Source organism: Mauremys mutica, chromosome 4 (genome assembly GCF_020497125.1).
Source record: "Mauremys mutica isolate MM-2020 ecotype Southern chromosome 4, ASM2049712v1, whole genome shotgun sequence".
NCBI classification, from domain to species: domain Eukaryota; kingdom Metazoa; phylum Chordata; order Testudines; family Geoemydidae; genus Mauremys; species Mauremys mutica.
Window position 1 is genome coordinate 121,501,522 of NC_059075.1, and position 27,085 is coordinate 121,528,606.

Below are 27,085 nucleotides of genomic sequence, written 5' to 3' on the forward strand. Positions count from 1 at the left end.
TGCTACTTCCCTAGAGTGAACACCTTTTCAAAAGACAAAAGTGGGACACATGCAGGAGCCCCGCCTCCCTTTGTGGCTCCACCCCTGCTCCTCCTCTTCCCCCTGAGGCCCTGCTCCCTAGCCAGGCCAGAAGCTGGAGCTGGGCATGGTAAGAGCCACCCAGGACGCCCCAGCTGCTGTGGAGAGCCCTGGACTCTCCACCTGCCCTCGGTGTGGGACTGGGGTGCCCGAGAGCAGCCCCCAGCCCATGTCCCTTCCCTTCCAGTGTCACTGCCCAGGGCAGCTGGAGGGTCCAGCACTCCTGGTCAGGTCCCTCTCTCCCTGCTAACCCAGCTATACAAGTGCAGCCACAGATAAACCCTGGCTAATTCTCAGGCACCTGTGGCCAGAGAGAAACATTTCCCTACTCCTCTGCTCCCAGCCAGCTTCCACACTGCCCTGCTAAGGGCCTGAAGGTCCTTTTACCTGAGCCTGATGGGCTCTGACTGGCTGCCACTAGCCCATGGAAGGTCACGTATCTGTAGTTTCCAAGATGTCTGCTCCAAACAGGCCTGCAGGAGCTCCTTTGCTGCTTCATTCCTCCCACTTTGCTGTTTCCTGGGGCAGGGTGTACCAGGACCATGAGGCCCCCTGTAGAGAGCCCTAAAGGCCAGGTGCACCCTGTCACAAACACCTTCATCTCAGTGAATAGGCTGCTCATACAACACTTACCCGCAATGCTCACCTTTAAGAAGTTTCCCTGTTGTCCTCTGGGTCAATACAGACAAATCTTTGAGGCTGGTTCCTGTGAAACACAGTCCAGAAAGTCTGGCACAGCTGGACTTCAGACTGCAAAGTCCTAGGGAGTAGCTATTCCAAAAGGCAGGTGGTATCAGGGACCACTGCCTTCTTGGGTCAGTCAATACTGGCACCATATTTGTGGTAATAGAAATAATGATAAATTCCAGAGGGGAGAAAGGCATTGGCTTTCTTTGTGCCATTCAATCCTTGGCTCTCTGCTAGAGTTGGGTGAAAATTTTCACACTAAACTATTTTTTGGTGACAAATGCAGATTTGGTAACACAAAAATAGTTCGTGAGTTCATGTCAACTTTGCCATATTGTTCATTTTGGGGAACCTCTCTCCCCAAATTTCTGAAAAAAAACCATCAACAACAAATTGTTTTGATGTTTTCTAAGTGTAACCTTTCAATGTTTTGACTTGAACCAACTTTTCATTTCAAAATTTTCTTTCATTTTGTTTTTTAAAAAAATCTAAAAATGATCAAAATCTAAATGAAATGTTACAGTTTTGTGAAAACAAAACATTTTGTTCAACCCTAAATATTGATTTTATCTTTGTGATTTGTGTTTTTGATTTGACCCCAAACAAAAATTTTTCTTGACTTTTTGAAATTGCCAACAAACGGAAAATTCCATAATTCACCCAGCTCTAATGTCTACAGAGACTGGCTGCAAGGGTGTATCTCACTGCAAGATGGCACAAAATACCCAGAGATCAGGATTTAAAGTTTTAAACAGGTGGTTTATTTAAAAAGTAAAATAAAAACAACCAGAAATACAACCAAACATAAAAAGATTGAGTCAGATGCAGGACATTTAGGCAAGTTTCAATATATCTTAAATGTTCCTATAAGTTACCAAACTTACAACTACAAGGGTACGTCTACACTGCGTAAAAAACCTACGGCACTGTGTCTCAGAGCCCGGGTCAGCTGACTTGGGTTCTCAGGGCTATGAAACTGCAGTGTAGATGCTCAAGCTTGGGATGGAGACCGGGCTCTGAGACCCTCCCCCTTTATGAGGTCTCAAAGCCCAGGCTCCAGCATGAACATCCACACTGCAATTTTATAGCCCTGCAGCCCAAGCCCCACAAGGCCTAGTTAGCTGAGCCAGGCCAGCCGCGGCAATGCTTAGGGTCTTTTATTGCAGGGTAGACGTAGCCGAAGGATGACTGTTATAAAGGTCACCTCACGCTAAGGATCCCTGATTTCCAGATAGGCTTTTTATAGCCGGAAGAAGTTTCCCATGATTGCCCTTAAAGGACCTGATGCAAGGTCTATAGAAGCCAGTGGGAGACTCCGTCACCCCACCCAATCCTCCCACCCACCTTTCCCCTATAAGGCTCTTCTCAAAAGAAGCCAATAAGCAATTAGAGAAAAATCACTCAGTCCACACGACAGGGGAGAAAAAAGCCATGCCCATCTGTTTGGGGACTGGCTACACCATGAGGAGAGAGAGACTGGTTATAAACCAATGGCTTCCTTCTTGCGGCAGCCATATTTGCCTGGGAGGCAATGACCCCTCTGTCTAGATAGGGTTCTCCAGCCTTTTAGCTGTGGAGGAACCGGGAGATGAGGAATTTCTCATTATGGCCTGGGCCCCTTACCCCCCTGCCCTGCTCTGCAGAGCAGTTGCCAACCCCTTGGGATGGTGTGTCATAGGAGTTGAGGCCATCATAGTGGGGTTTTTGTTACCTGGCGGCCTTACCTACTAAGAACTAGGCCTCATTTTGCATGGGACACCGGGCTGTCAGATGATAATGCTTTCCAGCCACTGCTGACCTGCGGCTAAATTAACATCAATGATCTGGAGGCTCCAAAGTCTGTGCCCTGCACCCACCCACAGTGAAGGCCTGTCTGGGTCGCTGCCTGGGGCAAAATCCATTGATGGAGAGAGAGGGGCCATAGTCACTCTGTAGCGATTGGACACTAGCTACCCTGTTCCAAAGCTGTTCAAAGCAGCAACACCCCGGCTGTTACCCCAGTGCAGCAGACCCCTGGATCAGGACTTTCCAGGGTGTGTGGCCAGGGGCAGCCAGGTACAAATTAGAGCATCCCTCAAGGCTGTTTTAACTAGATCAGGGTCAGGATTCCAAGCTGCCACTCCCTGTTTCTGTGCTGGGTTCTGTGCTGACGGAGGGCAGAATGGGGGCCTGGGAGAGCACAGCTAGATACACGGGTGATTGTCACATGTTTGTTTGGAGGTGCTCCTGCCCCGTGTTTCACTCTGGCCCCCTGCCTGCTCTCAGATCTCTCTCCCCAGGGGGCACTCATGCACAGCTGACGTGCTGCCCCTTTGACAGATTCATTGACCAATTCCCCATGCAGCCTACAAGGAGCACGGGCTAGATGTTACCTCTTGGTTCAAGGTAGAGTAGGCCAGGAAACATGCTTTAAAGTCTCATCTATGGGCAACACACAGGCCTGAGCCCATCCCAGAAGAAGGGGAGAGCAGGTCCCCCGGAATGCAAGACAGGGACCAGGGGTGGGAAGAACATTGGGCAGCAACTGAAGGAAATCTGTCATGCAAGCAGGGGGCCAGAATTTGCTCCTCAGAGAAGGAGCAGCTGCTGCTTCTGCTCTTGGGCCGACTTCTCCTCAGGTTCTTTCTTGGGCTCCCCACTCAGACTCGTCCTTCGGATCATAGGCCACATCATTGTAAGTTGGCGGATGAGGCAATTCTGCAGCGGGCACCATGAGGTCTGCCCTGATAGTGTTGGGCACAATCAGCATGGACTGGAAAACAGGGAAATCAGCCTCTCATTGGCATCATCATCACCACCACTATCACCTGCATGCAGTCTCGGAGGAACTGAGCCAATGCCCACCGAGGTCCATGGGCATCTCTCCAATGATTCCACTGGAGCATGTCCTGTTCACCAGCAGCATCCGCTACACCCACTGCCATCTTCCTGGCATCATCTGAATCATAGTGGCCACCATGCCCATGTTACCCAAGCCCCACTACTGCCTCCCTGAGATATGCTCTGCTAAACAGGGATGGGGTTAAATGGAAGCAAACCTCTCGCCATGCTTCCCAGACATGGAGCTGGCCAGCGTCCCCGTGGGATCAAAACACTCACCTCATGGGAGTTGAGGCGGGTTGCCCGGCACCAAAAGAGTGCGGTGGCGACTGCAATGCAGAACTCCAGAATGGTGAAGATCAGCAACACGATAGAGATCCCATTCCCGGCCTGCTCGAGAACAGAAAACCACAACAGTATAGCCATTAACACCATATACCCCCGACCAGGGCAGAGGCTGCGCTGTGCTACATACAACTCATGCCCTCTCCTGCCTCGAGCTGCCCCCCAGAGTCCATTCCTGAAGGCACAAAAATCCAGTTCCACTTCTTCTCCTCGTCTAATGGGGTATACCAAGATCCATTCCAGTGGGCTTCCCCAGTGTCAGCTCAGACTTTTCTATCTGCCAGGATGCTGCACCCCAAGGGCCAGATCTTCACTGGTATAAATCAGCTTTGAATTGGCTTCAATGGAGCAACACTGATTTACACCAGCTGAGGATCTGTCCCCAGTGTCATCCTCAATCCATGTTTGCAGGGTTATAGCTGTGTGGGCCCCAGGATATGGGTGAGGCAAAATCTTTTATTGGACTAACTTCTGCTGGTGAAAGAGCTAGACAGAGCTCTGCTTCAGACCAACAGAAGTTGGTCCAATAAAAGAAAGATTTTGCCTCACCCACCTTGTCTCTCTCTAATCCTCAATCCATATTATTTAGCATCTAGAATGTCCTGGGCACATCCCCTTCAGATTCTTGACTTAGACTTCAGCACTAACAAAGAGGACGCCCCATCTCTTCTCCAAAGGAATCTATCTCAGGGTTTACACCTTGCCCAGTGCATGATGGGGCAAGGACTTGGGAGTTTTGCTGGTGCTGTGTGAAGATTCAGGGAGTGCAGTTTAGGGTCCCACCTCAACAAAGCACTTTCATTCCAATGTTGACCTTTTTATACTTTTTTTCTTTAAAAAATATAAAAAACAATGAAGTTTGTTTTGAAATAGTCCTTTCAAAACGTTCTGTTCTGTACATGCTGAAATGGGACATTTCGACATTTTCAAAACTGCTTTCCCCCAATTTTTCTTCCTAAACAAAACATTGTCACTGCTGGCACGTTTTTAAATGTTTCAATTTTGACTAAAGCAGCATTTTTTGTCTAAAAAGGGGGTCACTCAAAATACCAACCAATGCCAATGTAATTTGTGCCATGCTCATCACCTTAGCATCTCAGCCCCTCGCCACTGTTCCCATACCTACCCAGAAGGCTAGATCCTCCTCTCTCTCCATCTCTCTTAGAGCAACAACAGATCTCCCCAAGATGTTCATTCCAAACCAAAGATCTGTGAATAGAAAGCTGCCGGCAGGATCTAGACAGTCGCTTACCATCACTAGATAGTTGTAGTAGTCATAGTTGGAGTGGTACAGTCCATTTATATTCAGGTCTATTATAAAAGCCACTATCCCAAGTAATGCAAAGATGGCACTGATGACATTCATGGTCTGGCTTCCTTTCACCTGGAACATACACACAGAGGGGGGAAGGCATATTGCTATGTGTGGATGAAATAAATAATCATCTGGAATCTGGTTAGTAACTTACAAGTTATCTTGCAAGTAACTTGAACCAATCCTCTAATCTGAAACCATGCATCTGTGTCTCCTGGCTTTGTCTGGACCCGGGGGGTAAAAATCCACATTCTGGAAACCCAGCCTCTGAAGCATTCCTGAGGGTTGACCTACAATAGGAAGCTCCAGAAATCACGAGACGATGTTCCCAGCCTGGGATCTTGCAGACCAAAGAGCTCAGTAAGATTAGATGTTAATATGGAGAATGAGAACATCCATAGCCACATTAGACAGGATTAAAATTAATTTAGACTAGGTATAAACTCTCTTACTACAGAGAACAAACCAGACATCAGCTATCTGTGGGTAGAAAGGAACTTTCCATAGGGGCAGGTTATGGGGTTTCTTGCACCTTCCTATGAAGCATCTGATATTGGCCACCACCAGAGACAGGGTTCTGGGCTAGATGGCCTTGGGTCTGATCCAGTGTGGCAGTTTCTGTGTTGCTCAAGTTTGGAGGAGCATCTGAACTTTGGGTGTATAGCTGGCCCTCATAAGGTTGGTCCATAATTTGGTTATAGCTCCTCATAACATGGCTGCAGCTATGCAACTGAGAACTGTTATGGATACAGAGGGGCCAATGAGTTCTATGTAGGCTCGTAACTGTAGGTTACGAGCCTACATAGAACTCATTGGCCCCTCTGTATCCATCTCCGTGTTGTATCCCTCTCCCTGGAATAGGTCTGAGATGATGGTTTTCATCATTCAGACAAACATCTCAGGACTTAAGAGTGAGGGCTTTTCTGATCTTCAGACAAACCTACCCACTGGACTGCAACATAACCTTCCTCTCCACTCCCTGAACTTTTAATGGAGGGCAAACCCACACCACATGCTACAGGGGGATGCCCTGAAATAGCATCAGATACTTCATGTGAACCCCACCCCTGCCCTGGAGAGGTTCCTCTCTCACACCAGAAACCACACCTCCTGGGGGAGAGGAGGAATTCAGCCTTTGTGTTCACCTGCTGCCTGGCATTCTGCTTTCACCCTGGTTAGAGTGGAGTTAAACTAAAGCCTCCAAAGGGAAGGCAGTGCTAGGACTTACCGCGCATTCGGTAGGGCTCTTCTCGGCTCCAATAGAGAGGCAGCCAGAAATGATGAACTGTGTGGGGAAGGGGAAATGAACATTGTCAGGTACACCTTGTTCATGGCTGGTTGCAGGGCTGCTACTAGCCGATCAGGCATCTTTACCAGATATGGCCTAGCTACAGAACTTCATTATATACACCAGATGCATATGTTGTAAGATCCTTTAATGCACTGTCAGGAATGGCTGCTGTGAGCTTAAGTAAGGCATGTCACCACAGCGCTACCTACTGGCGGAACAGTATAATACAGTTGAGCATGCCATTACTGTCTCATAGACTTTAAGGTCAGAAGAGACGATCATGATCACCTAGTCTGAACTCCTGCATATCGCAGGCTACAGAACCTCACCCAACCACTCCTGTCATAGACCCATAACCTCTGGCTGAGTTACTGAAGTCCTCAAATCATGATTTAAAGACTTCAAGTTACAGAGAACCCACCATTTACACTAGTTTAAACCTGCAAGTGACCCATGCCCCATGCTGCAGAAGAAGGCAAAAAACCACCAGGATCTTTGCCAATCTGACCCCAGGGAAAATTCCTTTCTGACCCCAAATATTAGACCCTGAGCATGTGGGCAAGACCCACCAGCCAGACACCTGGGAAAGAATTCTCTGTAGTAACTCAGAGCCCTCTCCACCTAGTGTCTGATCATCAGCTACTGGAGATATTTGCTGCTAGCAGTCATAGATCTGCTACATGCTGTTGTAGGCAGTCCCATCATACCATCCTCTCCATAAACTTATTAAGCTCAGTCTGGAAGCCAGTTAGGTCTTTTGCCCCCCACTACTCCCCTTGGAAGGTTGTTCCAGAAATTCACTCCTCTGATGGCTAGAAACCTTCCTGTAATTTCAAGCCTAAACTTGTTGATGGCCAGTTTATAGCCATATGTTCTTGTGTCCACATTGGCACTTAACTTAAATAACTCCTTTCCCTCCCTGTATTTATCCCTCTGATGTATTTATAGAGAGCAATCACATCTCCCCTCAGCCTTCATTTGGTTAGGCTAAACAAGCCAAGCTCTTTGAGTATCTTTTCATAAAGGAGATTTTCCATTCCTCAGAACATCCTAGTAGCCCTTCTCTGCACCTGTTCCAGTTTGAATTCATCTTTCTTAAACACGGAAGACCAGGACTGCACATAGTACTCCAGATGAGGTCTCATCAGAGCCTTGTATATTGGGTATTAACACTTCCCTGTCTCTACTGGAAATACCTTGCCTGATATGTCCTAGGACTGCATTAGCCTTTTTCACAGCCTCATATTATTAAGCTATGGGTCTCTTTCAACTTTGGGATAACGTCTGGTTCCCCTAAGGGATCCGTCTCTGATGGAAATGAGGCAGGAGCACGGACCCCTTCTCCCTGCTAGGGCAAACAGGATGGCAAGCTCAGGAAATAGAATTTACTTCTGCCAGAAAGCAGTTACCTCTCTGGACTCCTGCAATCAGGAATCTTTGCTCTTTGGCTGGAAGGTGGGGTTCTCCAGGTAAGTAGACCCTATACTTCCAGGCACAGGGCCACTAAGGCCCAGACCGTCAAAGGTAAGTGGCTGCTTGACTTCTGTGGAAATCAGTGAATTAAGTCCCTAAATAATCCTGAGGATCCAGGCCTGGGGCATGGACCATCTTTTTGTTTTGTGTCTGCACAGCACTTAGCACCATGGGGTCCTGGTCCAGGACTTGGAGCCCCAGGAGATAATCTGACATAAATAATAATAATCCATCTAATTCATCAGCATTCCGATCCTCTGCATGTGCCTCTAAAAGACATTGCAAGTGAGAGACAATACCCTCTGGGTAGGCCATGGGACAGTCATACAAACCCAGTCCTTGGTGGGTAGAGAGGAAAGAAAAATGGGCTGGTCATGTGATGCCAGTCTGAGGTGGGCTGAGAGGGGAGAACACAGGATGGTCATGGAAAGCCAGCCCAAGGAGAGAGGAGAGGGGAGAACATGGGATGGTCATGGGAAGCCAACCCAGCCTGGATTCATTCAGTTCTATTTATGCTACTCACAGACACTCCTCCCAGGAAGGGGATCTCTCCAATCACAAAGACAGAGGTGTAAACGTTGGTGATGGTCGTCAGGACAATCCCAAAGCCAATGTGCATGAAGCCCATCATGATCTGGATAGTCTGAGAGAATGATCACAGCAATAAAATGGGTCACAGTCACCCCTGCCATCACGTTGCTGACTTTATAGAGGGGTGCCCAGCAACTCTGCATTTCAAAAGCACTGTGCAAATGCAGCATGTGCTAGGTACAGGCCATTAAGGGCACTGTTGCAGCTTATCACTGAGTAGCTTGTGCTTTTTAGTTCTGAAAGTCAAGAGTTCAAACTCTGCAGTTGACTCAAGCAGGGGTCAGTGACACAAACATCAACTAACCCTCCCATATTCTCCCTGTTTGATAGATGTAGAAATTGAGGCAGAGCAGTGAAGTGACCTGCTGTAGCTCTTCCACTCAGCAGTGGTTGACTCCTAGCCACACTGAGCTCAGGACCATAGGCCAGAGCCAGAGGAGAACAAGAGAAGGGGGAAGGCTGGAATTGCTGTGTGATGAGTTCTGACATCCTCAGTAGTGTCTGGGAAGAGCATCATGAAAGGCCTTGAAGGCAGGACAGTGCAAGGGCTGGATTCCTTCTTCTGCCATATTCTGGGACTGTGGGTGGTCCCCATGTTCCCCCAGCATCTCCCCCTCCATGCATGGCCAGCACGCTTCCTTTTGGGGGTGCTCTTTACCCAGCCAGAGGAGAGCCCTGCAAAATATGCTCTTCACAGCCCCAAAGCAAAGCTCTGTAACCCCCTAGCTAGGACGCAGCTCTGCAGAAACCTCAGCCTCTGCCAGCAGGAGAATGGGCCTATGAATCTGTCATGTTTGGGAGCTGTGCTTTGCTCTGTGGAGCTCCCGGCAGGAGAGAACAGGCCCCAGGGGTTCTGTGGGGCTGCCAGCCTCTGCCCTCCCAAGCAGAGGGAGGGAGCAGGACTGGCCATGGAAGCCAAGGCAGAGCAGAGTGCCCCCAGGTGGGCAGGCCCTGGAACCCTCCCACTATGCCCGTGCCGGCTCTGGGACTCTGCTCTCCTGACACTGACCAGAGCCCCTGCTGCTGCCAGTGACATGCTCACCCTGGCCAGCTGCCAATCCCACGTCTGGCAGCACCTGGGGGTGCCAGCTGGAACAGGTGTCAGCCTAGGTCTGCCTGCCCCTCGGTCCGGCTCCCCCTGCACTCTCCACCAGCTGGAGAATCAGGCTTGCAGGCCCCTGAGCAAGAGGCAGGGTGACCAGATAGCAAGTGTGAAAAATCAGGATGGGGTGGGGGGTAATCTGCCCCTACATAAGACAAAGCCCCAGATATCCTGAGTGTCCCTATAAAACTGGGACATCTGGTCACCCTTGCGTGGGGGTCACCTTGCCACACAAGTGCCTCTCAAGGAAGAGCAGCCCAGGCAGGGGGCCCCCCGAGGGGCAGCTGCAGGGGGGCTTTGGCTGATGGATTTCCAGCCCAGGAGGAAGCGCTATGATCCTCGTCTGACAACCCGCATAGCACAGGCCAGGAGCGGGAGGCGCCCCACCACTCCCCGGCACTCGGAGGCGGCTCAGGCCCTGCCAGTCCCTGCACCCCCCTGCCCAGTGCAGCCCCCTCACTTTTGCCATCTCTCAGCCACACTCACCCCCATCACTCGGTTCTTCCCCTTGGGAATCGTCTCCGCCGTGTACATCACGGCGCGTCTCCCCAGCCGTATGGTCCCCTCCCCTGGCATGGACGCCACCGGGGTGTTCGCTCCCAGCCCTTCGGGGTCCCCGGCGGCTGGACCCGAAGCTGCATCAGCCCCCCACCCCCCCGTTCCCACGCCTGGCTGAGCCTGGACCACGAGCGCCGGCCCGGCTCCCCAGCACCAGCGCTCCTCGGTGGGAAGGAGCCGGGGCGATCCCATTGGCTGCCGCGCAGGATGAGCTCACGGAGACAGAAGTGCTGGAGGACGCGCACACAGCTGGGAAAGGCGCGCGCGGGGGGCGGAAATTCATTCACAAGCGCGAGCTCCAGCCCTGATTATGCAGGAGTAGCGACTGGGGTGGCAGCCCGGGGGCGGGGGGGGGAAGCTGCAGAGCCCCCTGGCTGTGGCTGCGGCTGCCAGCACTTCAATCCGTGCCCTGAGCCGAGGGAAGGAAACGCCAGTCCCGGGGCTGATGGGGTCGTGGGTCAGAAGCGGAGAGCGAGAATGGGAGGAACCGGTATTTACAGAGCCGACCAGCTGGAGCCTGAGGTTTCGGAGGAAAGTGAAAACTCTCGTTTGCAAGGAGCGAGAGCAGGGAAGTGTCTTCACGCAGAGGCGCACAGGCTCCGTGGGTCACCACTGTGCTCCCTGAAGGGCTAGATGTGAACACTCTGTTTCAATCTCTACAAGTGGTCATGGACAATCAGACAAAGGAAAAAGCCAGCCACAGCGCTCAATGGCCTCATGTAGCACAGAGTCCCACAGGCCCTGAGACTGCTTCCTTTCTTTTCTTGAAAATGACTCGGCCATTCATTTCATTGGGTGACTCCCTTGCTCAGTATATATGGTCAGATCTTGGAGGCAACAGACTTCCAGCAACTTGGTGGCCACTAAAATCCAGCCCCCAGAATGCCTATTTTCTGTTGCAGCAGAAAGAGCGCTCTGACACCTTAGTCTTAACTTAACCTCTACCCTCACCCTGAGGTCACTGCCTCAGCCCAGTATCCAGAATCTATATAACCATAGCAATCAGGATTTTCTGGTTCCCCCATTGTCCCCCAGATTAATTGTCCCCCATTGTCCTCCTGCCCATGGAAACCTACAACATTCCCTGCAATTCTGGAATGGAGCAGATGCAAACACAGACAAATATCAAGTTGAGCATAAGGCCTTGCTTTGCATCCTTATGCTGTGCCTGAGAGGTAGGGAAGCATTAGCCCTCCTTTTATAGGTGGGGCAATATGGAAAAACTTTCTAACTCTAAGGGTAGTTCAGCTCTGGAACAGGCTTCCAAGGGAGGCTGTGGCATCCCCATTGTTGGAGGTTTCTAAGAACAGGTGGGGCAAACACCTGTCAGGGATGGTTTAGGTTTACTGAGTCCTGCCTCAGCACAGGGGACTGGACTTGATATCCTCTCACGGTCCCTTCCAGCCATACGTTTCTCTGATTCTGTCATGGCCCTGCCCTGCCTCCCAGGGATACAGCGAGAATAAATACAATAAGATGGTGATGCACTTTGAGATCTCTGCCTGAAAAACGATAGCATTGCATTATACCAATAAAAAAGCCCAGATAGGACATAAGCACAGACAAGTTTGGTGTCATTCTTGCATGGAAACCCTAACTTGTGGGGAAACCAAGACAAGAACGGTAGTGCAGAGCCAAGGTTGGCCAGCAAAGGACTGCCACCCCCTTTTCCTTTCATCTATTAAGGCAAACCCAGGCCCCCTCTGCTGATCTGGCACTGCTCTCTCTCCAGGGCTTTAACCGATAGCCTCATCACACTATTTACAATGCTCTTACTCTGCTTGTCATGCTGGGTCTATTCCCGGCACCCTGCTAGCTGCAGGTGTCTCTTTGACAGGAGGCTCCCAGCACAGCCACCTGGATGGCTTTATTGCTTTCACAGCTGGAATCCCCTTTGGAGTGTTTTACCTGATTTTAGGAGGTTAATATTATTAATTTGGATAGTATGGCTTATAGACTCGCCAGTTAATCTGATCAGCAGATAATAAAAGGTTCTTGTCTCAGAATCAGGCTACACAGAGTTTGCAAGGACCCTTGGGATGTATGACAGGACACTCACACAGACACATGTAACCTTAACGACTTTTATTAAGATAAATGGAATAGTAATCAAATGGTAAAATAACCAGAGTTACAAATGCAATAATATTGTTCTAGAGATACATGTGAGATTATATACTAGAGACAGGGGCGGCTCTAGGAATTCCGCCACCCCAAGCAGGGCGGCGCGCCGCGGGGCGCGCTCTGGCTGTCGCCGGTCCCGCGGCTCCGGGGGACCTCCTGCAGACGTGCCTGCGGAGGGTCCACTGGTCCCGTGGCTCTGGTGGACCTCCCGCAGGCATGCCTGCGGAGGCTCCACCGGAGCCGTGGGACCAGCGGACCCTCCGCAGTCATGCCTGTGGGAGGTTCGGTGGGCCCGCGGCTCCGGTGGACCTCCCGCAGGCATGACTGCGGAAGGTCCGCCGGAGCCGCCTGCCACCCTGCCGGCAAAATGTCGCCCCAAGCATGCGCTTGGCGCGCTGGGGTCTAGAGCCAGCCCTGACTAGAGAGCTTTTGATTAATATACTCATCCTCTTCCTTGATAGCCTGGTGGTAAGACACAAAGGACCAGCCTTACCTCTGGCATGCCAAGAGAGTTCAGGTCCATGTTCTGCAATTCTTGAGCGGGAAGTGCAGAGCTTAGGAGATGCTGAAGAGCTATCAAAGCTAACTTAGTTTTACTTAACTGACTTAAAATTTACAATTAAGAACTAAGACTAATAACCAAAGAAGCCTGGAAACTTGAAGCCTAGAAATGCCAGAAGCTTCCTTGGCGTGGTGGGTTACTCCGCTTATAGAACTTGAGTACCTGACCCTTCCTATGTCCAAACTTAGTTTCATCATCCACAATCTGTTGGAGGTACACTTATCCCATAAGCTGGTATGTTTGTATGTATTGATGACATATACAAAAATATTAATGACATTGGCTCATTGTCACATTTGTTATTTCTGTCCTACTCGGTTATTTCGGTTCTTTCCCCGTGGTTTACCTGTTAAGTTTAAAAGGGTATGAACTTAAGAAGCCTCCTATGCCAACCTGCTTCCACATATCCTTTATCTATCTATGGTAAAGGTTGCAGCCATATGCTTTGGCTCATCACCACCTATCTAGGTGAAAGATTCCCCAGACATATGTATGCTAACTTTGCCTTAGCTTAACATACAGGATGTGGCCTGTAGGTCCCTTGTGTTACAGCCAAAATACTTTAATATAAACCTATAAATATATTATAATAAAACAAATAATCAAACCCATAAGAAAATAAGAAATCATAAGAAAAGATATATAGGCAAGCAAACAGGCTAGCCCTATAGGCTATAAGTGCGACCCACTTTCACCCCTCTTCTTCCAGCCCCAAAACTCCCCTCTCCCTGCCTCACACCAGAATTCCCCTTCTTTCCTGTCTGCACACCTGCTCCACAATCAGCGTTTCATTTTAATTTTAGCCACTTTTAAACATTTTGGATTGATTTCATTACAAAAGCAAAGGGCACAGACACAAAGTCATTTTGAATCAAAACACCAAATTTTTTCAGAATGTATTTTAGGTTTTTGTTGTCCCCCTCCCCCAACTGACACCATTTGACAAAACCAACATTAATTCCCAAAATGTTTTGGGGGTTGCTAAATCAGCATTTTTCACTGAAAAAAAGTTGCAGCCACAAAATGTCACCCTGTTCTAAATCACACTTGAGAATCAGCCTAAGCCCACTGGGGAAAGAGGGTGTTCTGATCTGTGATGGAGGGACTGATGCTGGTTTCTTGGTGAACTCCTGTTTCCCCTAAAGCTGTAGGTTGCTTCTCCAGTCCAACACAAGCTTGGACCTAATTACTAGAGAAGGGAGTGTCCATCACTACAGACTGAGAGGAGAGTTCAAGGCTTGGTCCATCCCAGGCGTTTCTGCTCACATTACCCAATGAGGGGGACCATGGAGCTCACCCCCCTGGATAGGGTGACAATAGCATGACCCTCATGGTGGATGGATCTTGCTAATGTATGGCAAAGAGCAACCAGGGATTGGGAATGTAACATTTCAAATGGGGGTGGGGCACTAATTGTAAAGCAACAGACCAAAACTATATACTTCCAAGAGCAAAAACTGAGTCAGACTCCAGCCATCTGCTCTGGTCTCAGTGGACAACCTATACATTGTTTCCCCATGAGGGACCAAATATGCAACAGCAACACTGCTGGGGACCTCTCTGCCTGACTATCCAACCCTGTTCTCCAGCCAGGCTTTTTATAGCCACTGGAGAGATCCCATGAGCACTTGCTCTTAAAGTGACAGTCTTTTATACACAGATTGTCTTCTTAACTATGAAGCAGTTGATACCCACATGATTTCCATTGGAGCCTTCTTTTTGAGTCAGCAGAGCAGAGTTCTGTTTGAGTCAAATGGAGGATCAATATCTAGGAGCTATCAGTAGAGGAATGCCCTTGCTAGCTGGATCAGTGGAGATTACAGAGAGAAGGGTGGAAATGAATGGATGGGTGCTGAGGGGGGAAGGGAGCATACAACTTGATCTTTCCCATGCTGGGGAAGGAGGACAGGGATGTGCCCAGATCTGTAAGGCACTCACTCATAGGTCCATAAAACCAGAAATAAAAGTCTAATAACATCCTATTAATTTGGTTCTGGAACTTCTATTTGACATCAGGCACTAAATCTGAACAGGGGCATCTCAGGAAGGGCTGGTGATATTTTTTGTCTGAAACTTTTTTAGGTGAAAAATGGAGATGGGGTGACCCTGAAACGCTTTATGAATTTGTGCTGGTTTTGCTGAACTGATTTGGCAAAACAACCAACCTCCCAACCCTAAAAATAGTCTGAAAAACTCAAGGTGTTTCATTGACATTTTTGAATTTTTTTTTTGCGCTTTGAAAGGTCTTTTCTTTTAGAAATTTACTTTAAAAAATTTTTTTTTTAAATTCCCCAAATCAAAATCTAACATTTTGTTTGACCCCAGACAATTTTTTTAAAACGTCTTGATTTGCTAAACATTTTATTTTTGGCTCGGCCCAATTATTCCCCCCAGACCCACCCACCCCATGGTATGGAATTACCAGGGAACTGAAAATTTGGTTATTCACCCAGCTCTAATCCCAGCGATAGACATTTCATGTGGAAACTGCTCATGGATAATACTTTTCCTAGATCTGTGCAAAAAAGCACTGTAGGAAAGCTGAAATGTGAAATTGGGGAGGGAGGCTCAATGACCTCAAATTTGTGCCACAATCTCTATCCTGGCTCTTGAACTGACATGCCAATGTTCAAGTCAATCTGGTGTAGAAGGTGGATTTTAGAAAGGTTTGCAGAGTGGATGATAAATAGAAACTCTGGTGCGGTCTTGGCTGTGGTGGCCTGTGATGAGTGGGTGGATGGGTACAGGGAGCTGGAATAGATGGAGAGTTTATTCTGTGGGGAAAGTTTCTGTAAATGTAAAACCAACAAGTAAATCCAGGATTGATTCCTCCCTTTTGGACAGTTCATCACTTCTGGATCCCTCTCTGTTGCAGCTGAAAAGAAACTCAAAAGGGGCTGGGTAAGTTACAGCATTTTCTCCTCTTGTGTGTTTCAGAGAGATATAAAGCCAGATCCTCAGCCGTGACTGAGGAAGGAAGATGCGTGCGCAAAACTGCCCTTGCCCCCAACCTGAGGTCACTTTGTTATTGGACAGTCCCTCTCCAGGCTGCTCCAGGCTTAAGGGGATATTCTGGCAGCTGTGGATTGCTGGATACAGACATGAGCCCTGACTGATCACTCTTCCTTGGGCCATGCCCCCTATGCCAGCAGATAGAGGGCATAACAGTAGCTATAGGATATCTAATTATTTCTCTATATGGATGTGATGGTGTCCACTCACCACAGCAGCATTTCCTGCTGGCTGTCATGGGGATTAGCTATGCCAGTTGGTGCACCCTCTCCTGGTGGTGCCTCTCCCATTGTCTTCTCCACCTGCAGACCTCCCTCAGTCCAAGTACCATTGCATCCTCTTTATGACTCGGCTGTGTCACAATTTGTATTTCCCCCTTCCAGGGTTAGGTATCACTGTCCATCAGTCAAGCCACCATGGCAAATGGGGGTGGGGGACTCAGGCCTGCCCACTACTCTGGGTCCCAGCACAGGGACCCTGTAGATAGAAGCCTCCTGCTGCATCTCTAACTTCGTTCAAAGCTGATCCAATTCCCTGGGCCACTTCCCTGCAGCCCCAGCACCTTCTTCACCCTCTTACCAGGCTTTCAGTAAGTCCCAGCAGCCAGCCAGGAGCTCCCTTTTGCTCCCCCAGTCCCTGCCAGCAACTGCGCTGTTCAAGGTGCTACCCTTGCTGCAGCCTGCTAGGAACACCATCCTCACTCCTTGGTTTCCCCATAGCAACTGCCACTGTTCTGCCCTGCAGCTGCTTTTGTACTAGCCTACTGGGCCCCGATTGGCTGCTCTGTGCTGTTTCTCTTCCATTGGCTGCTTTCTGCACAGCCTCTCTAGGCTGCTTGGAGGACTCACCTCCACTGCTCTTTTCTGGGATGGGATGTGGCAGGCCCACAAGGCCTCCACTAACCCCTTTCACTCCTGGGGCGGGGTGTAAACACCCATCACGGCATGGACAAATCTTTGCAGAGCTGGATCTGCAGGGTTTAGAGCTGCTTGTGCTGGTAGAACTTAGTGGTCTGCATGTGGCCCAGTTTTGGGGCCTTATAACTTAATTCTGCTCTGCTCAGAATGTTCCCCAGGGAGAGAGCAGTTTGGGGAGAGAAGCAGAGACCCTATCTGTCACAGCCTAACTGGACCCTGGATGCTGCTCCTGCTCTGATAGAAAGGGACCCCTGCTGACTAAACCTGGGATAGTATCCATGAGATCAGTTGGGTGGTGTTACAGGGTGGTGCCTGTAGGAGATAGTGTGTAGAGGTAGGACCAAAGCCTGAACACACAAACCCCAGCGGACTCTGGGGGAACTCAATAAAGAGCTTTCAGTTACTCTCTTTCTGCATTGGGGGCAGGAACCAAGTGGAGGAAGATCCCTGTGCCTAGGCCTACTTGGCTCTTGTTATAAGTTAGCGATGCCTCAGGGCTGCTCAAACTTAGCCTTTGTTTTCCATGGGGCCCCTGGGGGGTTTGAGAAGCAGAGAATAGCCAGAATGCAGTGTACTCAGGTCATGCAACTGATTCTACATCTTATGCCAGGGGCTGAAGTCAGGACTGGTGCAGCATATTTATGCCTAAACTGCACCAGCTGGGGATGCCCCCTGTGCAGCTGGTGTCCTGAGGGGACATTCCCACCCCATTCATGCTATCAGAGGCTTACGGGGTCTTAAACTCAGACTCATACTTTAAGGCCAGAAGGGACCATCATGATCATCTAGTCTGCCCTTCTTCATATTGCAGGCCACAGAACCTCACACACCCACTCCCGTAATAGACCCCTAACCTCTGGCTGAGTTACTGAACTCCTCAAATCATGATTTAAAGTCTTCAAGTTACAGAGAATCCACCATTTACACTAGTTTGAACCTGCAAGTGACCCATGCCCCATACTGCAGAGGAAGGTGACCTCTCCCTGCCCATCCCATGGTCTCTGTCAATCTAACCCAGAGGAAAATCCTTGGTGCAATAGCTAACAAAACCTTTTCTCTGAATTTGAACTTCACGACTCAGTCCAGTCAGAGCTTCACCTCTAAAGAAGCCCAGAAGGTACAGTCATGGTGCACAGCTGGAGCTCACGGCCTTTTTTAGCTCTAAAGACAGGAAAGATTGTAGAGTGGATGGAGGATGAGGACATGAACAGGAGTGACACTGAAGGGGTGTCTCTAAATGCAGGAAAATTCTCTTTTCTAAGCATAGCTCTGCCAAAATGAGTAATTAATCCCAGTTGCTCTGGGCATCCTTTAGCTATGATTTATATACTCAGAGAAATATTGGGCTGGAAGGAACCTCGAGAGGCCATCTTGTCCATCTCCCTGCAGTGAGGCAGGACCAAGTACACCTAGCCCATCCCTGACAGGCATTTGGCTGCCCATTTTAATGATATGGTCACCTTTGATGGCTCTGATTCACCGTACAAGCTTTGCAGGGACTGAACCAAGAACACCTCATCTAACATGTCCCATCAAGACTTTCCCCATGCAGCAAAGTCAGTCACATGCAACACAACCTTCCTAAGGTTCACAATTCTTCAGCATAGCAAGAAATCAGGCATAAAAATCTACACCTATGTCATTTTCACAACAGCATAATGATGAACCCTTGGGGCATATCGTCGTAAGCAAGGATCAAACCTACAGCCTCTATAACTTAAGTTTACTAGCTGAGCTGGAAGTCTCAGCTTTTCTAACTAAAGCTGTCAATTGCTAGCTGTGGCCTAGCCCCCACGAGAGAGGGGCAGAGGGTCACACTGAGCATGGGTTACAATAACCATACTAGTTTTTCCCTACAAACATAGAGGCACATGGGTAGCCCATGTAGCTAGATACAGATCAGTGGCAGCAGCTGCATGGTGCTCTGTGCATGCTAGAATAAGTGGGAGTCATTTACAACATTGCTAAGTGGGGGTACAATTTTTCCACATTGGAATGAACACATTTTATACAGGTGCAAATGACACAAGTTAACCTTTCTGCTCAATGTTTTCAGCAGCATCAGAATCTGGTTCAAATATCTAGGTATGTCTCTTAATACACACACCACTAGCTCAAGCCCCCACCCAGATTTTCTGGGATCATTACATACTTTTCCTGGATGCTTTCAATAGGCAGTACTGCTCTACTCACAAGCAACTGAGTCTCTACATGAAGCAAGGAGAACTTAATTTGGGGAATGGAACCTGCTCGACTTGGGAAAACATATTATATCTACATGAATGTTCAATAAAAGATCCCCCCCCCCACGATAACTTTGGCTGTAGGCCATTAACTCAGTTCTCCACCCACAGGTGTGAATATCCAACAGGCAAATGTCCTGTACCCCAGCCCTTCCCACTTTCCCACCTGCTGAACCCCACTCAAGGTTTGGAGTCAGCTGTTAGTGTAGTCCCGCAGTCCAGGCATCCACTCAGACAGTCCTGTCCCCAATCTCTTGGGGGAATGCTGTTTGATCCTCTCCTGAGACTCCACCCCCAACCCAGCTGTGATGACTTCAGCTTTATTTATTGGTTGGACAGAAAGAACCTCACCTCTCTTTCTGCAGCTTCCTTCATTAGTTTCAGCAATGAGCATTTTCTGTGTTGCCCCCCAAACAAGTACCTGCTGCTACATCCCCTCCAATAAAAAAATAAATAAATCCTCTCAACAACTAAGAATGTTCAGTGGTAGAAAAATTAGTAGCACATAGGATCTTTGAGCAAAATCCTCCATAGGATACATTCCTTGCCAAAAACCTTTCCTTTTTGCACTCAGTTCCATTATGCAACCAATTCTGAGTTTTTGTACAGTTATGGTGACTCCTGGACAGGGCCAGCTTAATCTGTTGTGGGCCTGGCACCAAACATATTTGTGGGCTCCCACGGGACACTACAGCAGGAGCACTGGAACCTCCCCCCACATCGCATCTTCCCCCCGTCCCGAGGCCTTGCCCCGCCTCTTGTTGCTTTTGCTCCTCCCCCCTCTCCATCGCTCAATGCTCTCCACCACCGTTCCCCCCACAGGGGTTTAAGCAAAGTGAATGAAGTCACTGTATGCTTTGCTTTATATGTCCATAGACTTCCTTTCTGACAAACAAAAATCTTCATCATGTGGATCAACTAGCCACTTCCAAGAAATGCAGGCATAAACATGCATGACATTTCCCTCCATATATGAGCCTAGTTTGGTCCTTCATAACCCCATACAATTTTTGACCACTCAGTGCATGGCACTTTCTAAAGCCAGACCTTAATTACATTTATTACTAAATAATGTCTTAACGTGATAAATAACAGTAGTGTTTAATGTCTTTGGCATCCAAAAATCAAAGACTTCTGGACATGGTAACAAATTCTTTATAATAGTAAAATTATAAACCAAAGCTATAGATTGTATATATACCAGAGCAGGATTAGAATTAAAATCCTTGAGATTTCAATATCTGCACAGAGTATAAAATGCACAATTTCCAGTAACAATAGAAAAGTTGTGTCTAATACTCTTCTCACCATGTTGCCTTCATCTATAACTATTCCTTAATTTCTGGGGGAGAGCCCAGGGCTGGGCTGGTAGGGGGCTGCAGGTCAGGACTGAGAGGCACTGGCAGAGATGTGCGGGGAGCCCAGGGCTGGGCTAGCAAGGAGCTGCCCAGTTTGGTCCCCGGGGAGAGGCAGGGGTCAAGAGCAAACAAAGTGGGGCGGGGAGGGTGCAGATAGTATCCCCCTCCCCCGGGGTGGCGTGGAGCCAGTACATACCTCTCTCCACAGAAGCCAGGTCCTTGGGAGCCAGTTCTCTCTCTCTCTCTCTCTCTCTCTAGCTGAGCTGTAGCTCCTCCAGGCAGCAGCAACTGCTCTTCAAGCCCTCTTGGCAGGGACACTGACTGTGGTTACTCCTGTAACCTGACTTGCAATGTCCAGACAGCAGTGCTTACCAGCACTGCCAGGTCCGCTGTTTGACTGGACTTTCCGGTAAAAACTGTACACCTGGCAGAGGTGCCAGACCAGGGGACTATGGCCTCATCACTTTTAAAGGGGAAAGTGATGGGATTCGGAGGGGACAGAGATGAGAGAGCAGAGAAGAGCGAGTGGCAGATGGAGCCTTGAGGGGGGAAGAGGCCAAGCGGGAGTGGAAAGAGGCAGATTGAGGGCGGGGCCATCGTCCAGGTACTAGGGCCCCTTCTGAGTGTGGGCCTGACACCACAGCGCCATTGTAAACCTGGTACTGCTCCTGGAGTGTCTGACTGAATTCTGGGTAGAAATCTTATGCAAATGAGCCAGCCCATTGGCCATCCTTTCCCCTGTTCACCAACAGATGGGAGTAGAGAGCTTCAGACCCTCTAGAACAGTGGTTCCCAAACTTTAACAGCTGTGAACCCCTTTCACTAGCATGTCAAGTCTCGTGAACCCCCTCTTAAAAATGAATATTTCCAGGGATTTTCTCCTATACCTGAGTGTGTGAGCCATTAGGGAATTTTTTCCCAAGAACCCCCTGTAACATTTTGCAAACCCCCAGGGGTTCACAAACCCCAGTTTGGGACCCACTGCTCTAGAACTTTAGGCTACTGGGCTTATGCAAAGAAGCAGGGAATTGGACTCTAAATACATAACAGGGAAACATGTTTAGTTGTGAGAATTTGCTGATGTATATAGGCCATCTAAGATTACAGTTTACTTGGCTTCACAGTGGTGTGATTATTTCCTGGGATTGCCTATAAGGAAGGCTGAGCTGCTGGTTGAAAAAAAAGGGCCAGTACTCACGCGGTAGAAATTGGCATTGCTTCTTTAACATCAATAGAACTATGCTGATTTTCACAAGCCAAGGATCTTTCCCATTATGGGGCTGACATAATTCTTAAAGCAGAGACTAAAGAGAAAATGGTAGCCAGTAAGGATCAAAAGAATCATTATGGCTAGCACTGTTCAAAATTTTGTCCAAAAAAGTTTTCCCCATCAGAAAAAGCTGGTGTGACTACATTGGTATTGGGGGGGGGGGGAGGTGTTTGTTTTTTTGGCAAAACCTTGTCTATTTTGATTAACTTTCCCAAGAAAATTATTTTCTACACAATTCTTTTTCATGTTGGAAAAGTTTTATTTCTGAAACACTTGAAATTTCAGTTTGGAAAGAAACTGTTTTGAAATGTTTCAGAGTGGTAGCCGTGTTAATCTGTATCAGCAAAAACAATGAGGAGTCCTCGTGGCACCTTAAAGACCACACCCTGCTACAAACCCCAGTGCCAACTCTGTCCACATATCTATACAAGGGACACCATCATAGGACCTAACCACATCAGCCACACCATCCAGGGCTCGTTCACCTGCACATCTACCAATGTGAAACATGCCATCATGTGCCAGCAATGCCCCTCTGCTATGTACATTGGCCAAACCGGACAGTCTCTACGAAAAAGAATAAATGGACACAAATCAGACATCAGGAATCATAACATTAAAAAACCAGTAGGTAAACACTTCAGTCTCTCTGGTCACTCGATAACCAACCTCAAAGTGGCAATTTTCCACCAAAAAAACTTCAGATGCAGACTCCAACATGAAGCTGCAGAACTGGAATTAATTTACAAACTGGACACCATCTGGGAGTGGTTGGGTCATTACAAAACCTAAACTTAATTTTCCCAACACTAAATTTCTCCCTACTGTTACTCAGGAGCGATGCCAGGGTTTTTGGCGCCATAGGCGGGGGTCCTTCCGCGCTCCCGGTCGTTGGCGGCAATTCTGCGCTGGGGGGGTCCTTCTGCGCTCCCGGTCTTCAGGGCACTTCGGTGGCGAGTCCCGGAGCGAGTGAAGGACCCGCCGCAGAATTGCCACCGAAGACCAGGAGCGTGGAAGGACACCCCCCCCCCCGCTGCGGGCAGCAAAATGCCGCCCCCCCAAATCCTGGTGCCCTAGGTGACCGCCTAGGGCGCCTAAATGGAAGCGCTGGCCCTGCTCATACCTTTCCTCCCTTGGTATCCTGCTGTTAATTGATTTATCTCGTTAGACTGACCTAACACTTGGTAAAGCAACCCCCATCCTTTCATGTATTTATACCTGCCCCTGTATTTTTCACTTCATGTATCTGATGAAGTGGGTTCTAGCCTATGAAAACTTATGCCTAAATAAATTTGTTAGTCTCTAAGGTACCACAAGGACTCCTCGTTGTTTTTGTGTATTTTGTTGCATTTTTTAAATCATTAAGGGCAGCTGCTAGCTAGTACTGATGGAAACATCTTATTTTCTAACAAAACATCTCCTGTTTGTGCATAAATGACACCTTGTAAGGTAAGGCAGGGTGTTACAGGTAGGGAAACTGAGGCTCAGATGCTAAATGACTTTTCCCAGGTCACACTTTGTGACAGAGCTGGGAATTAATTCCAAATCTTCCCAGTCATGTCTTCATCCTCAAGGGACTCTGGTACCTCCTCTTCTGCATTCCTATGCCAAGGAGATAAAATAAACTAGAAAAAGTGACTTAAGATCCCCTTTGAGTTTTTAATGGAACAAAAAACATGATTTCTAAAAACATTGGGATCCAGACACCACTAAACGGGGGGGGAGGACCTCAATGTAGATCACCTGCCAAAACCATCCCTCCAACACAGGAGCCTACCAGGCTGCCGACAATGTTAATTTATCAGCTACAACGCATCTGACTGAGTAAGGCAAACGGTGTGGGCAGTTATTACTGCAAGTGTTTAATGGGCGGGTGAGAGGGAAGGATATATAATGGAGGTAGGGAGTGATGGAGAAGAGGTAGCTGGGAGCACGTAGGGAGAAGGACTGGAGATTTCAAACTGTTCTTTTAGGGACCTTTCAGCTACTTTTAACTCATTTTTTATTGCAAACTCATTTAACTGGCAATCCATTCCTACTGTATTCTGAAGTCAATGGAATTGCCCACATGCATTAAGAGAGGCATCTTAGCAGGGCTGGTTGAAAATTTAATTGTTTATCGATGGAAAATTGGGGTTTTGATTAACCTAAATTGTTCATGAAAAGTGTTTTCTAGAAAAGCAAATTTCATTTTTTGATAAATAAAAAAAACCCCCAAACTGAAATATTTTGATTAAAATTCACCACTGTGGTACTTCCTGGGAGTTGTAGTTCAGTTTCCTTATATCCCCATTCTCCCCGATGGGCCAGGCTCCCCAGCTGGACTACATCTTCCATGATGCACTGTGTCCACTCACCAACAAAGGAGACCTGGAGTAAATGATACACCATGATTCACACTGTTGTGAGTACAGAATTTGGCTCATAACACTACCACCTAGTTCTTTTTACCCCAGATCTCAAAACCCTTTACAAAGGAGATTAATATCATGAGCCTCATTTTACAGTAATGGAAACTGAGACACAGGGAAGCAACATGACTTGCCCAAGGTCACCCAGCAAAGGCAGGATTAGAACTCAGGTCTCCTAGCCAGTGATCTAGCCATTAAACCACACTGCCACCTTGTTTCTATGCAGGAGTCAGGGCATGAGAAGCCCTTGCCTCCTTCACTGAGTGGCAGTGACTCCTGAAGAGCACATTAACTGGAAGCAGGGCTCACAGTTTTTTGCTGCAATCCTAAATTAGCAAAGTTTATATAGGCAGTGCAGCCCCCTCCCTTTAGGACTCTGAGAAAGGGTTGCCAAGCAGCACTTGCGCTGCTAGAAACAACTTCCACATATGCATGAATTATGCTTTTCAAATCTGTATGATTCAGCTAAATCAAAGCCAGTTTGCACCAGGATCTGAACTGTTTCGCTGACAGATGTCAGCTCCCCCTCCCTCCCACTTCAGCACTGAAGCACTCCAAAAAAAGTTCACAAAAGAGAATGGATAATGAATGATGTTTGTTTGGGTTTTGTTTTCTTTCTCCAGAAAAGCCAGTTTTGTTCAAATTTTGACTCTCTGGACATGGATCAGGGCTTGAAAACTTGACTCCAAAGCTTTTATCTTTCAGCCTGATCAGAAATACTGACAAGATGTTCTATTGGAAATGCTTAGGCAACCTTAGCTGTATTACTGCCACTGATGCTCCAACTATTGTAAAATGTCCATCTATGTCATAGAGTCTTAGCGTTTAAGGCCAGAAAAGACCACCAGATCATCTAGTCTGACCTCCTGTAGATCATAGGCCAATAATACCACCCAGCACCCACACACCAACTCCAACAACTAGGCCAAACAATTACAGCCCTCTGGACACTAAACTATTGTGTGCCACAGGCAGAGAACAGGAGCAACAGAAGTGTTGAATAAACATTTCTGTTCTGTATTTGAGACTAAACGCTAGTCTCATCATACGGTACCATTCCACTGGTATCTCTGGAGGGTGTTAAACAGCAACTACTAAAGTTAGACACTTTTAAATCAGCAGCTCCAGATAACTTTTATCCAAGGGTTTTTAAAGAGTTTACTGAGGAGCTCACTGCACAGTTAATATTGATTTTCAGTAATCCTGAATCACCAGGGACGTTCCAGAAGACTGGAAGAAAGCTAGTGTTGTGACAATAAAAAAAAAAAGAAAAGAAAAAAGAGTAAAGGGGATGACCCAAATAATTATAGGCCAGTCAACCTGGTATCGATCCCAGGGAAAAGAATGGAGTGGCTGATAGAGGACTTGATTAATAAAGAATTAAAAGAGGGTAGTATACTTAATGAAAACCAGTATGGGCTTATGGCAAGAAGATCCTGTCAAACTAATGTAATCTCATAAAAAAAATAAAGTTTGGTTGTTAAAAGTAATAGTGTTCAGAGCACCCCAAAGTGGGGACACCTTAGCCCCTGGCCTAAGTGAACATGACATGATTGGGGGTCAAGACCCCCAGGAATCGTGGGCCCAGCCTTGTCGAGAACTCTGCCACACTGGAGACTGGAAGAGGAATCCTCAAGGTCAGGCAGGCATCCGAGTAAAGGGAAATGGAGTGAGGACTCAGATCCTTCTGCTAACCAAATCCACTGAGGTAGTGGATAAGTCAGGAAAGTTCCCCCAATAGTGGGATCATTCCCCCTGCTTACATCTGGATGCTCTACAGGAGGAGAACAAGGCAATAATCAATGAAGAGACAGATCGTTGGTTTCTAAATCAAGCTCAGATATTTCTCAAAGACATGTGCTAGTTCCAACAGGAATTTATCCAGGGAAGTCTCTGGCCTGGATTATGCAGGAGGTCAGACTAGATAATCACAATGGTCCCTTCTGGCCTTAGAATCTATTTATATCCAGGGCTGAGTCCTGCATCTCCTGGGAGCTTAGAAACCCCCATCACAAGGCGCTTCTTCGGCTACCCAGTGAGCAGCCCTGCCTCACCTGTTTTCATAGTCTCTCAGTCAAATAGGCTGGTTTCCTTTCACCACATGTATATTTATTCTTCAGTTCCATAGGCACCGACTTCCTCACTTTCCCACGGGTGCTCAACTCCCACATCTGTCCCCAGCCCTGCCCCCACTCCACCCCTTCCATGAGGCCCCGCCCCTGCCCTGCCTCTTCCCACCCCTTCCCTGCCCCCATTCCAACTCCATCCCCACCCCAGCCCCGCCTCTTCCCCTGTGCACACCACATTTCCGCTTCTACCCTTGCACCTCCCGGAGCGTGCTAGCGTTGCCAAACAGCTGTTTGGCGGTGGTCGGGTGGGAAGCGCTGGGAGGTAGGCGGAGGAGCAGGGACACGGCACACTCAGGGGGGGAGGAGGAGGTGGGGGGGAGGGGAGCTTGGCTGTCAGTGGGTGCAGAGCACCTATTAATTTTTCCCCGTGTGTGCTCCCAAGCAAGACAGAACCTGACACAGGTACACAGCGGGAGAAGACTTACCTGCAGCCTTCTCTCCTCTTCCAACTCACCCTCTGAGATCCAGTGCTTTCCGTTACTCTCAGTTACATAGCCAACTGTCTCATTACTCCAGCAATTACCACCAGGTGTCAGCAATCTCCCCAACAGATGCCGGCTAATTGCTTCCAGTTAACTTCTTCATGCTGCAGTCACCTCAGCCACCAGGCTGCTACAGCCAACTCTCTGTCACCCCTCCCCCCGCCATGTAACAACTTCTGATGTTCTCAGTGGTGTCCAATGCCAGTAATAGTGCAGGACCTGGGAGCCTGCCCATCAGGCAAAATTCTTACCTGGTTTTGGTTTGAATTCCCTTCCTTAGCCTCCCTCACAGGGCATCCCTCTCAAAGCTGTAAAGG

At 48.2% G+C, this 27,085-nt stretch overlaps 1 protein-coding gene across 2 annotated transcripts; it reads right to left on the reverse strand.

Moving 5' to 3' along the window:
- Positions 1 to 1,519: 1,519 nt before the first annotated feature.
- LOC123367951 (membrane-spanning 4-domains subfamily A member 12-like) lies at positions 1,520 to 19,316 on the reverse strand. Of its 2 annotated transcripts, none has more exons than XM_045012336.1 (6): positions 19,285 to 19,316; positions 8,533 to 8,652; positions 6,474 to 6,530; positions 5,183 to 5,314; positions 3,865 to 3,975; positions 1,520 to 3,517 (listed from the first exon to the last, which is right to left on the reverse strand). In XM_045012336.1, the coding sequence occupies exons 2-6, from the start codon at positions 8,638 to 8,640 to the stop codon at positions 3,380 to 3,382; spliced, it is 546 nt and encodes a 181-aa protein (XP_044868271.1). In that variant the 5' UTR covers positions 8,641 to 8,652; positions 19,285 to 19,316; the 3' UTR covers positions 1,520 to 3,379. The 2 variants fall into 2 exon arrangements, with proteins under 2 accessions (XP_044868271.1, XP_044868270.1); XM_045012335.1 differs by lacking the exon at positions 19,285 to 19,316 and adding an exon at positions 10,189 to 10,467.
- Positions 19,317 to 27,085: the final 7,769 nt, after the last annotated feature.